The 13,075-nt window shown below is 38.0% G+C and overlaps 1 protein-coding gene across 1 annotated transcript in view; it reads right to left on the bottom strand.

Moving 5' to 3' along the window:
• LOC110455756 (dynein heavy chain 6, axonemal-like) overlaps window positions 1-11,741 on the bottom strand; it is a 122,433-nt gene extending 110,692 nt beyond the window's left edge. The window contains exons 1-8 of the mRNA XM_021506115.1: window positions 11,688-11,741; window positions 9,082-9,509; window positions 8,674-8,837; window positions 8,035-8,186; window positions 6,498-6,860; window positions 4,560-4,586; window positions 1,042-1,187; window positions 178-345 (exon numbers count right to left, since the gene is read on the bottom strand). Coding sequence (XP_021361790.1) covers window positions 178-345; window positions 1,042-1,187; window positions 4,560-4,586; window positions 6,498-6,860; window positions 8,035-8,186; window positions 8,674-8,837; window positions 9,082-9,468 — 1,407 coding nt within the window. The 5' untranslated portion in view covers window positions 9,469-9,509; window positions 11,688-11,741. The remainder of the gene's footprint in view (window positions 1-177; window positions 346-1,041; window positions 1,188-4,559; window positions 4,587-6,497; window positions 6,861-8,034; window positions 8,187-8,673; window positions 8,838-9,081; window positions 9,510-11,687) is intronic.
• Between the last annotated feature and the right edge of the window lie 1,334 nt (window positions 11,742-13,075).

The following is a 13,075-nucleotide window of genomic DNA, read 5'->3' as shown; positions in this document are numbered from 1 at the left end:
AAAAAAGGTCAAACTAAAACAGGGGCACAAATCACTGTTTTACAGTTATGCAATATTCACTTTGGAAATTTCAGTTGTTTCTTTTATGAAATATGTGTCATTGCATTCACCAGATAGATTTTCAATATTAAGTAATTCTTTTACAGTTCATTTTTTACACAAGATAACTGGTCTTACCAAAGTGATGAAAGACGCTGTAACCGTGTAGTAGACTTTGTGTGACCTTGCTGTGTTGGCGGATACAACTTGAAGGTCATAGGGGTCATATCGAGCTCGTCGATTTTTACGCCATTTAGGGAGACAATACAAAAATTCTCCATCATCTTCTTTGTATTTAGACCCCACCTGTAAAAAAAATAATTGGACATTCTACATGAATGTAGCCTCTTTTATAACAATCCATCCATATCTAGGAGAGTTAACCATCAGCCAATCAGGACTGAGAAATAGTCACATATCATTACATCTGACATGGGGTCATCTACTCAACAATTAAATTTAAAAAGAATTATAAACTGCTTTTTGTATTCTATTGACAAATTTTGATAAAAATTAGTCATATTTTTAATACAACTGATTTATTTGATGCGACATAATTCTTAGCAGGTGAAAGAGAAGAGTCAGAGTATACATTCATGTTCCATTTGTGATCGTACTTCAAAGGACTATCATATCAAGGATTTCAGTTTGTAAACTAAACAACACATTTATCTCAACTGTTCAATTCTGCCTTAATTCACAAGATATTTAAATATTCATAAGACGTTTGAATATTCATGGCATCTTTAAATTCAAGACATATTTGAATATTCATAAGATAGTCGGATATTTATAAGATATTTGAATTTGTTATAAAACACATGTTGTGGGTAATGCGTTATTTTCTGTAGAGAGCCATTCAGGCAGACTCCACTGTTTATTTTATTAACTCATTCATCCCTGAAATTTCATAATGAACTATTCCAACCTTTGAATTGGAACAGTTCAAATGTATCTTCAGAGTGAATGAATTAACAAGAAGATAACAATTAAAAAACATACAGCGTTATCGGCCTCTTCCTCAGGGATGTTTTGTAATGACATCATGCTGGCCTTACATCCCGGGGCATGGCGGGGAATCTCCGAGTCCCATCCGAGGCGTTCCCGCAGACGAATCAAGTTATAGAGTATGTCATCATTGTCAGGGACTGCAGAGGAAAAATAAAACAAAGTTTGGTGAGGAATAGATATCAAGACCAGTTTGATTGCTACCTCCTCTTGATTATCTTAATATTATTCAAAACATATTTCTAATAACATGTAACTCATTCAGTTCATTTGTGTTTGAATCTGGGAATTTTTAACTGGTCTACTATTTCTTTTACTATTGACATTTGAAATTTTCTGAAGTTTGGGAAAAGAAAGTCAGTTTCTCATTTACATCAACCTTTTTAGTGAAAAGTAAAAAAAAACATCATTCAGATGTGTAACAACTTACTGATTCTTTATAAACAATGCTCATGTATGTGCATTGTGCAAACACATACATTTACAAATTAAATATCATGCATTGCTTTGGGGACAAAGACATGGCTGTAGCGGAGACAAAGATATGGGTATAGATGCTTTGGGGACAAAGACATGGGTACATGCTTTTGGATGGGTATAGATGCTTTTGGATGGGTATAAATGCTTTTGGATGGGTATAGTTGCTTTTGGATGTAGATGCTTTTGGATGGGTATAGATGCTTTTGGATGGGTATAGATGCTTTTGGATGGGTATAGATGCTTTTGGATGGGTATAGATGCTTTTTGAGACAAAAATATTAATATGATGCTTTGGAGACAAAGACATTGGTATGGCTGCTTTGGAGACAAAGACATGGGTATAGATGCTTTGGAGACAAAGACATGGGCATAGATGCTTTGGAGACAAAGACACAGGTATAGATGCTTTGGAGACAAAGAAATGGGTATAGATGCTTTGGAGACAAAGACATGGGAATCGATGCTTTGGAGACAAAGACACGGGTATAAATGCTTTGGAGACAAAGACATGGGGATAGATGCTTTGGAGACAAAGACACAGGTATAGATGCTTTGGAGACAAAGACACGGGTATAGTTGCTTTGGAGACAAAGACACGGGTATAGATGCTTTGGAGACAAAGACATGGGAATCGATGCTTTGGAGACAAAGACACGGGTATAAATGCTTTGGAGACAAAGACATGGGGATAGATGCTTTGGAGACAAAGACACAGGTATAGATGCTTTGGAGACAAAGACACGGGTATAGTTGCTTTGGAGACAAAGACACGGGTATAGATGCTTTGGAGACAAAGACACGGGTATAAATGCTTTGGAGACAAAGACATGGGGATAGATGCTTTGGAGACAAAGACACAGGTATAGATGCTTTGGAGACAAAGAAATGGGTATAGATGCTTTGGAGACAAAGACATGGGCATAGATGCTTTGGAGACAAAGACACAGGTATAGATGCTTTGGAGACAAAGACACGGGTATAAATGCTTTGGAGACAAAGACATGGGGATAGATGCTTTGGAGACAAAGACACAGGTATAGATGCTTTGGAGAAAAAGACATGGGTATAGATGCTTTGGAGACAAAGCCATGGGAATAGATGCTTTGGAGACAAAGACATTGGTATAGATGCTTTGGAGACAAAGACATTGGTATAGATGCTTTGGAGACAAAGACATTGGTAGAGATGCTTTGGAGACAAAGACATTGGTATAGATGCTTTGGAGACAAAGACATTGGTAGAGATGCTTTGGAGACAAAGACATTGGTATAGATGCTTTGGAGACAAAGACATTGGTATAGATGCTTTGGAGACAAAGACATGGGAATCGATGCTTTGGAGACAAAGACACGGGTATAAATGCTTTGGAGACAAAGACATGGGGATAGATGCTTTGGAGACAAAGACACAGGTATAGATGCTTTGGAGACAAAGAAATGGGTATAGATGCTTTGGAGACAAAGACATGGGCATAGATGCTTTGGAGACAAAGACACAGGTATAGATGCTTTGGAGACAAAGACACGGGTATAAATGCTTTGGAGACAAAGACATGGGGATAGATGCTTTGGAGACAAAGACACAGGTATAGATGCTTTGGAGAAAAAGACATGGGTATAGATGCTTTGGAGACAAAGACATGGGCATAGATGCTTTGGAGACAAAGACACAGGTATAGATGCTTTGGAGACAAAGACACAGGGATAGATGCTTTGGAGACAAAGACATGGGTATAGCTTCTTTGGAGACAAAGACATGGGTATAGATGCTTTTGAGACAAAGACACGGGTATAGATGCTTTGGAGACAAAGACATGGGTATCGATGCTTTGGAGACAAAGACACGGGTATAAATGCTTTGGAGACAAAGACATGGGGATAGATGCTTTGGAGACAAAGACACAGGTATAGATGCTTTTGAGACAAAGACATGGGTATAGATGCTTTGGAGACAAAGACACTGGTATAGATGCTTTGGAGACAAAGACATGTGTATAGATGCTTTGGAGACAAAGACATGGGTATCGATGCTTTGGAGACAAAGACACGGGTATAAATGCTTTGGAGACAAAGACATGGGGATAGATGCTTTGGAGACAAAGACACAGGTATAGATGCTTTGGAGACAAACACATGGGTATAGATGCTTTGGAGACAAAGACATAGGTATAGATGCTTTGGAGACAAAGACATGGGTATCGATGCTTTGGAGACAAAGACACGGGTATAAATGCTTTGGAGACAAAGACATGGGGATAGATGCTTTGGAGACAAAGACACAGGTATAGATGCTTTGGAGACAAAGACACAGGTATAGATACTTTGGAGACAAAGACATGGGTATAGATGCTTTGGAGACAAGGATATGAACACAATATTGCATTTGAGACAAAGACATGGTGGTAGGTATATGGTTACTGTTGATAAAGCCATCGGTATGATAGCTTTGGAAACCAAGACATGATTATAATAACATGGAGGAAAGCTGCAACTGTAGGTATGGTCACTTTTGAGATAAAAGAGGTTTTTAAATGGTCCTTCTAATTTAAACATCACAATCCTGAAATCTGAAAAAGATCTAATCATAAGCATAATATAAGTACACTGCTAGCATATTATTTGTCAGAATAAATTATATGCTTATATTAAAGAGAAAAAGATACTGTGAGCACATCAATGTGTAAAACATGGGAAAGTAGCAATATAATATGCTATTTTGGGGAAATGGGGAGGAAGCAAGAAATCAAAGCATAAAATATTTCTAGAATAAGTAAAATGTGATCAAGGGATTCTAACCCAGGACCAAACTCGAGATTCTTCAATCACTAGTATAGGTTCACTATCTTTAAAATCGCAAGATTTATTTAAAAAACAAATAGGAATATCATACCCTTGTGATTCACAAAACAGAAAACATACATTTTTCAACTATAAAATTTTAAGTTCTTTTCAGAAATGGAAAATAAATGAAAAACAAATAACATGCATAAAAAAATTGTATCATGCAAATCCATGCAGCATTAGTGTTCTTACCAAAGGTTATGCCACCTAGTTCTCGGACTACAGTATAAATAAACACAAGCTGTTAGTCACCAGGTCCCAGCTCTACTGTATACTGGCAAACTCTCGCCCAGTCAAATACTCTCCCTTTCCCAATAAATACTCTCCCTTTCCCAATAAAATACTCTCCCTTTCCCAGTCAAATACTCTCCCTTTCCCAGTCAAATACTCTCCCTTTCCTAATAAAATACTCTCCCTTTCCCAATAAAATCCATGTTCGCCTAATGCTTATGGCTTAATTTCGCCTCTCCAATGTGATTACTATAAATTTTTATGTTGTGTACTAATATTTGCCTTCATGATAAAATCGTTCTCATTACCGAGGGCAAAAAGGCGTAAGTTAAACTGCAGCGAAAATCACCCAGTATACAGTATCTAGTTCCATATTTTAAGTAGCATTTTATGTAAAATGAAAAAGAAAAAACAATGCACATCTGCAAAACTTCTATTTGAGTTTTCATGATAAGCAACACTTTTAAAAGTTTGGTGCTAATTCAGTTTAAATTTTTTCAAGATATTGAGTTAACACTGAGCATCCAGATCTACAAAGGGCCGTAACTCCAAAAACAACAGTCGGATGATCGTGGTTATGAAACTTATCTGAACTTTTATGGCAATTAATCTTAGGATAAAGTTTTATCGTCATCCTAAAATGTTTACTCAAGATAACCTGACAATTAACATATAATAAAATAATAATAATTTGAGGTTCTTATATACTGCTTTATCACAACCTAGTTCGTAGGTTGTCTCCTGACCTGTAATCTGACAATTAGCATATGCCCCACTGCCCGCTTATGCGAAAATTTAATTCAGTGCAAGTCATTCAAACTTTGACGAACTTTGACAAATTCCATACCAGAACCCCAAGGGCCTGAATACCCCACTAGTGGTCATAACTTATATTATGTCGCAAATGACACATGCATTACAAAATGCGAAATACTAGCTGTGAACAGTTGAAAAATTGGCAACGAAAGACTTCAATATTTCTATATTTGGCCTCAAATCCTATGTTGGTTATTTTCGTATTATATACTGGTTGTACTATTAGACCCCTACAATGTACACCTCTGTCCATCTCGTCCCCTTGACCAAAGAATGATCTAAACCAAATTGGGTTAAAATTCCTTCATCTATAAGAATAGTCTTTTTAAACATTTACCCATAACAAACCCCACCGTTCTGCCTAAGTTGGACCATTTTTATTTTATAATGCTAAGATCAAGAGCCAAGGGACTCCATTATGATATGGATTAAATCTCTTCACACATATTAAAGTTGTCTTTCTAAGAGTTACTTACCCATGTCCCCTTATCTGACCTTGACCTTCTGTCCCCAGAGGGGCACATGCCTTGTTTGTACAACAATTGGACCCCTTGGCCAATGGATCCATATCAATTTGGTTAGAATCTTTTCACTCACACTCTAAGAGTAGCCTTTTTTGCTATTTTTCTCTATTTCTCCTATTGGGCTATACCTATCCCCATTTGGGGCCAATCTCTTCATTGGTACAAGGTTGAGCCTTAGTCTTGGCCTAAGGATCCTTTATAGCAATGATTTAAGTTCAAACTCCTTCACCTATAATGGATAATCTCATAAACATTTACCCTATCGGACCATTCCTGTCCCCAACATTTACCCTATGGGACCATTCCTGTCCCAACATTTCATTTATCAGGGTATCAGTTTATTGGGGTTTATGACCTCCTAAAATGGCTTTTGACCCTCAAAATATCAGAGGCTTGCTATTTTGTGATTTATGCCCTATTTTACCACCAACATTTATGTTTTGCAAAAACACAGTTTATACAGTTCCCCTGACCCAGGGATGCTCCACACAAAATTTGTGTAAAATCTATTAAGAGAAATATATATTTTAACTGACTTTAAATGAAACACCAAATGTACCTGTATCATCGTATTTCGTCCGCTTCTTCAACCCCATATGCACATCTTTTTGCAATGTTGATGAGGATCTGTCTGTAATTGGTGCTTTGTCTTTTGTGGGCGGAGCTTTGACAGGGGGAGGAGCTACCGTATCAATGATGGGTATTCCTCCAGGATATTTGACAAGGCACACATCAATGTCTTCCTCCTCCTCCGTCATTCCATCATCAAATGACTTTCCTGTCGACACACGGGAAGTTACAGACTTTGTCGGAGAGCTATTTGTATCTTCATTGCTGAAGGTAACTGTTTTCTCTTCTGGAACATTTCTTTCGGGAACTGTAGGTTGCTTGGTTGTCTCATCCTCTTCTTCATAATTTGGGTCTGAGTAAAATAAGAAATCATTTAAGGGTGTATGCCTGGGACATGTACTTCCTATCAAAGAGAGTTCTACACCAAAACAATTGTCTGTGAGGAATGAATAAGAGGCCCAGAGGGCCTGTATTGCTCACCTGGATATTTGAGCAGTCATAGCAAAATATTCTCATTAAATATTATACTTCACTACAAATATTTCAATTGCTAACTTTGTTTGCTCCATCAGTTGAAGCTACTAGTCAATTTTATAATTCTATGCTTTTCGGTTCTTCAGAAGAAGTTGTTTGAAGCGTTTGACATATTTGTCCTTATGAGCTTGTAAGTAGGTTTTTCTTCTCAAACTTTGTTGGCTTAATCCCTAGATGAGTCCCCTTGGCCAAAGGATGCTCCAGACAAAATTGGATAAAATCCCTTTATCCCTACAGCAGAAGAAGGATTTTAAAAGTTTTACCTCCATTTCGCCTAGTGGGCCTCACCCCTCTGCCCCCAGGGGGGGCACACCCACCGTTTATACAAAATTGATTGCCCTTCGCCTAAGGATAGTCCAGACCAAATTGGGATGAAACCCCTTAATTCCTATGGTACAAGAAGGATTTCAAAGGTTTACCTCTATTTCCCCTATTTGGCCCTACTCCTCTGCCCCTAGGGGAGGCCTCGGCAACCGTTTATACAAAATTAATGCCCTTGGCATAAGGATGCTCCAGACCAAATCCACCTGGCCGTTCAGGACTGGTATTGTTTTAAAAGTCGACGGAAGATGGACGTCGCACCATTGCCTAAGCTCAGATGATCCAAGTTTATCAGATACTGTCTTTTTAGATCATAGACCAAACAAGATATACTGTACCTATTTGTCAATCTGCCAAAGATTTTACATCTGAACCCATATTTGAATTTTTGAAAAATACTGTTTAATAAAAACAAAGTGAAATAATATAAAGGACTCATCAAAGTATTCTCTGTCCCTCTTTGCCCTCATTCCTTACCAGGTATGTTATAATATTGTAACAAGTTTTCCATGCAGAAACGTTAACCCTTTCACCACTGCAGACCATAATGGACTCATCCAGATGAATTAATGGTAGAGTCTACTCAAGTTTCCTAGGGGTGAAAGGGTTAAATCCATTATTTGATTTGTCCTATGATCACCTGACCCTGTGTGAAAAAGAATGTGTCATACCTGCATCGAGGTTCTCTGTGTCAGTCATTCCAGCGTCTCCCATCAGCTCCACTAGCTCAGCCAGAATCTCTAAGTCCTCCGCACCATCTGACACCATGTCATCAGCAGGGGTTATAGGGACAGACACGACTTTGGGAGTCTTCTTGTGGAGCCTGGGGAAAGATGGTCATGTTTATACCAACATTCAATGACGATTGTAAGTACAGACAGAAAATGATGAAGATGGATAACAATAGGGGAAAAAGTTACAACTTGAAAATCATGATAGCTGAAAACTCAGACTAACAAAACAAATTAGAAAGTAATGTTCTGTTTCCAACTACCGGTATGTGCAAAACTTTTTTATTTAATTTTTTCTTTCATTTCTAACAGACTATTAACACTAATATTTCGATAAGTGAATTAAAACAGTTTGCAAATAAAACACATTGTAAGTTGTTCTGAATTTTATCACAAAGAAAGACAGGTGATCAACAATTCCAAAGAAATACAAATACCGGTAATTTGTTTGTGGGCCAGTTGAAATATAAAATATTATTTTACTTCATCCTTACATTTACAACAACAGCTCATACACATGATATTCCTTTCACTAAATGATGAATCTAGTTAGTGTTTCTATAATATAGCTTTACATACATGCTGACTGTGAGTTTGGGAGGCTCCAATGGAGACCGTTGGTTACGTTTCTGGATTTCTGTCTGGCGCTTCTGGTTGTCACGTTTGAATATTGTGGTTCTAAAACTTGACATGGGACCACCATTGCTGGTTTTTGCTGACGGAGGTCGAGGAATAAGCGGACTCTGTAGGAGCAAAGAAGATCATTGTCACTTTTTCAAACAAAATGATAAGAAACCTGTTACAGCTACAGTAGCTGTACAAATCATGCCTTGTAAAATTTTGATGGATTCTTTATTTGAATACTCGAAAATATGAATCGAACGTGTCCCTTTTTTTCTCTCTTATATATATACAAATATTACCATCATTTCGCTGAAGGTAACACATGTATTTAGAACTCGTTAAATCTACCTAGTGTTATGTTACCTGTCGCATTGGACCTGGAGAACCATTTAGACCAGATGGACTCTTCAAAGAACCTGTGTTTTGAGGTTCCTGTTTATTTTCCCGGGGTGAAGCTTTCACCATTCGGAACACATCTGCATTATGAGGTCTGTCTATGAGTCTCTCCATCAGATCTAGATGTTTTCCAGCATGCATTCCTTTGCGTTGTTGCTTTCCTAACTCCTCTACAGTTTTGGCCCGTTCTAGAGCTGACCCTGGAGCGAAACTGACAACTTTAGAGGCCTGGTTGCCGGACTTGTGGGCCCGTAAAAGGTCCTGATCTGTGATATCCTGGTTGATGATGGTAGACTCTGAATACTGGCTCTGACTGGCATAGCTAGCCCGTGACTCGCCTCTTGCTTCAGACATCTTGCCGATTTTTACTTGTACACACTTTAATTTATGGTCATCTAAAACAAGATTTTGAAGGATTAGGATGAGAATTTTTTTAACACTTTTTATTTTTCTTAAGTATTTATTATTAATGTTTCCAACTTAAACTATAAGGCTAATTAACCTGTACATTTCACAATCAAAATAATTGTTTTGACGTGAAGATGTTACGGGTTTGCCTGCCAGACCACTTGGGTTTTCTCCAAGTACTCTGGTTTCCTTCCACATTAAGACTCCCAGCCCGCTAACACCAGGACCAACAAACGAGATAAATATAGGTTGTAATAATTTGTTTCATAATTGTTGTAAAATAAATAAAGTTTATATTTATAATAACTGATTTTGAAATGATATGGATATATTTACAAAACAAATAATCATGCAGTGACTTTTATTTCATGTCCACCGGGTATAATATGATTGAAGTCTATAAACATTGTATTATAGGTGTCAGGTCGTTTTGGTAACAAGTCGTTTCGGTAACAAGTCGTTTCGGTAACAAGTCGTTTCGGTAACAAGACGGAAGTCGTTTCGGGACCTTTTTCCGGGTCGTTTCGGGAGTGTCAAAAGTCGTTTCAGGACATCTCGATTATTTTCTACTGTTTGTTTAGCACAGGTGTTTATGTTTGTTTTGTTTACTTTTTAATTGAGTAGTTTTCAAAAGTTCAGCAAAACAAACAGTAAGGAGCTCTTTGATTTCAGAATTCTAACTTAGGTTTACAAAAAAATAAAAACGTTTGGAGATGCTCCGAGTACCTCAGTGAGGAGATCACTGTTTTCATAGTTTCAACAATGAGGGTTACAAAAACACACCCTACTAGTCTACATTGTAAAATTTGATACTTTTTATATGCAGAATTTACTGTCAAATTAGTACTTCTGTAAAAAGGGAAACTTGATCAAGTTGGCCACATTAATAGGGAAAAGAGTAAAACGAAAACATGTTATCACGATATCAAACAAGGAACCTTAAATAACGAATGAAATTATGTTAAAATAAANCGAATGAAATTATGTAAAAATAATTGATTGATTAATTGATATTGACTGCGCGTTCGGTTCGGTACTTGGTGTTTGTTCCTCTCAAATTAATAATGGGATTAGTTTAATCAAATTAACAACATGTTGTCAATCAGGTTAATGTTGGCAGGTACCCCCTCAAGCAATCTAAGCGTGGCGCTAATTGGCAAAACCAAATCCCAAGAACGGGTAGGTCGAAGCCGCCATATGCGTACTCTTGTGTACACATAAATCGTGACATCATTGCTGAAAGGCTACGACAAAAGCTGTGTTTACACAGATTTTTACAAAAACGGGAAAGAGAAATGTGACTTGTAACATTCATTTATATTTTGATTATATTTTCTATATGTCCCGAAACGACTTGAGTAAGTCTCGAAACGACTTAATTTTGTCCCGAAACGACTTCGGGACTCCCGAAACCACTTGTTACCGAAACGACTAGCATTCGTATTATAACGTTATATAAAGTATGTGTAGACTAGAAATCTAAACTGAGACAGACCCTTCGGAGTAAAATAATATAACACTGTCAACACTGGCACTGCAAACATCCAGAACAAGAATTCCAAATTAGCGTGAAAAAAAACTAACTGAAAAACTTTTTTTTCAAACTTACATGTATCCAACAGATCTGAGTCTGTACTCGTATAGGCATCAATTAATGAACTTATTTTGTCCGTCTTTTACAGAAGAACTATATCACAATAACAACGTTTTTTCTTTTGATATAATTTACCAGTCCAAAACAAACAAAACAAAAACACTACAGTACTGAACTGACACTACTGTACAATAGGCTTACTGTAACTGTAAATTTATCTACACCGTTGTTTACAAAAAAAAACAATTGACAGTTGTCAGTAGCACTGGAATTTTATATAAAAACTAGCACATCTTAAATATTGTCTATCACTGATATATGATGCTGGAAATAAAATTGCTACTGTCCTTTTATACAGCGAGAAAAGAACGTACACGAGTAATATTATGTAGATCAATACCAGTACTGTACAGGAGCCTACTGCATTTATCGTGCTTTGTAGCCATTCAAACTCACATTTCAATGCGAATGTGCTTGTGAAACCTTAGATGGAAGTTCAATATAATATATGTCTACTTGGTACATGCTATATGTCAATGACAACCCATCTAACACACGATAATAACATTACCATTCACATCATCGTTTTGGTCGTGTTCAAACACCGTCGTAGTCCGCCATGATAGTTTACATGTATCTTGGCAATGATACCCAGCATGCTTTGCTGTTAATCCTGTTCGCGGGAAATACAAATAAAAGCACTTGACCTAGGAGACCCAAGAATGTAGAGGATTGTATGTTATGATTGGTTTCTATACGTAATTCATGCTAATTATCATTGTGCAATTTACCACTACTTTGTGTCTTTTCAGACCGTGTTCATTGCTGAATAAACATATTTTAAAGTAAACAAAACAGAGTCCCATTACAATGCCAGCTGTAGCCGGCCCTATCACAGACTGCGACTATGTCACGGATGACCTGGATGCCACTATCGTCGCGGCACTCATCACGGTTCACTCCGCTGTACACATACCCAAACGAGAACACGCTGCTAAAGTTGAGAAAGTTAAGCGACCCACGCTCAGTGCCGCAGGATCTAGCGAGGAGTGGGCATATTTCTAATATCGGTGGTTGGACTATGTCAGTGCCACGAAAATCACTGGACGCGATAAAGTAATCCAGCTACTAGAATGCTGTGACGAGCCATTACGGAAAGACTTGACACGATCAGCCGGTGGTAGTCTCGCTGACAAAACCATGGATGAGGTTTTAGCTGCAATTAAATAGCTCGCGGTACGTGAGGAAAACACTATGGTTGCAAGAGTGACGCTACACAATATGCGACAGGATCGTGATGAAACTGTCCGGAGTTACGGTGTTAGACTTAAAGGACAGGCCGGTATATGCATGTTTGTGATTAAGTGCCCCGGATGTACAGCCGACGTCAATTATACTGACGCTATCATGCGTGACGTACTCACCCTGGGAATTGCCAATCCGGAAATACAACTTGACTATGATCTGCTAGGACACAAAAATCAGGACATGGATCTTGAGGATGTGTTTCAATTTGTCGAATCAAAGGAAGCCGGTAAACGTTCAGCTTCTAGACTTTCAGATTCTCATCCAGTTGAGGCTGTCAGCAGCTCGTACCGGAAAAGCAAGGCTGACAGACCGTCGTCCAAAGACACCTCCAACAAAGCAGAGCAATGTGCATATTGCGGAAAAAAGGGACACGGCAAATCCACCCTTGCTCGCATACGTAAAACAGAGTGTATAGCACATGGACACATATATGTTGGCATTGCCATCGCGAATATCATTTCGAAATTGAATGTAGAAGCAAGGACAAACCCAAAGTGACAGACCGTGATACACTTTCCGGAAGTGCTTTGTTCGACGCATTGTGCTCTGTTCCTGGTTCTCTACAACATCACCACTGTACCGTTAGTGATTCTGGCATCGAACGCTCAATCTGCATCGACCACCATGTCTATGACGAACTGACGAATTCCT

This window comes from Mizuhopecten yessoensis, unplaced genomic scaffold, assembly GCF_002113885.1.
Source record: "Mizuhopecten yessoensis strain PY_sf001 unplaced genomic scaffold, ASM211388v2 scaffold8365, whole genome shotgun sequence".
NCBI classification, from domain to species: Eukaryota; Metazoa; Mollusca; class Bivalvia; order Pectinida; family Pectinidae; genus Mizuhopecten; species Mizuhopecten yessoensis.
The sequence above is the reverse complement of the archived record's forward strand: the minus strand, read 5'-3'. Positions and strand labels throughout refer to the sequence as shown.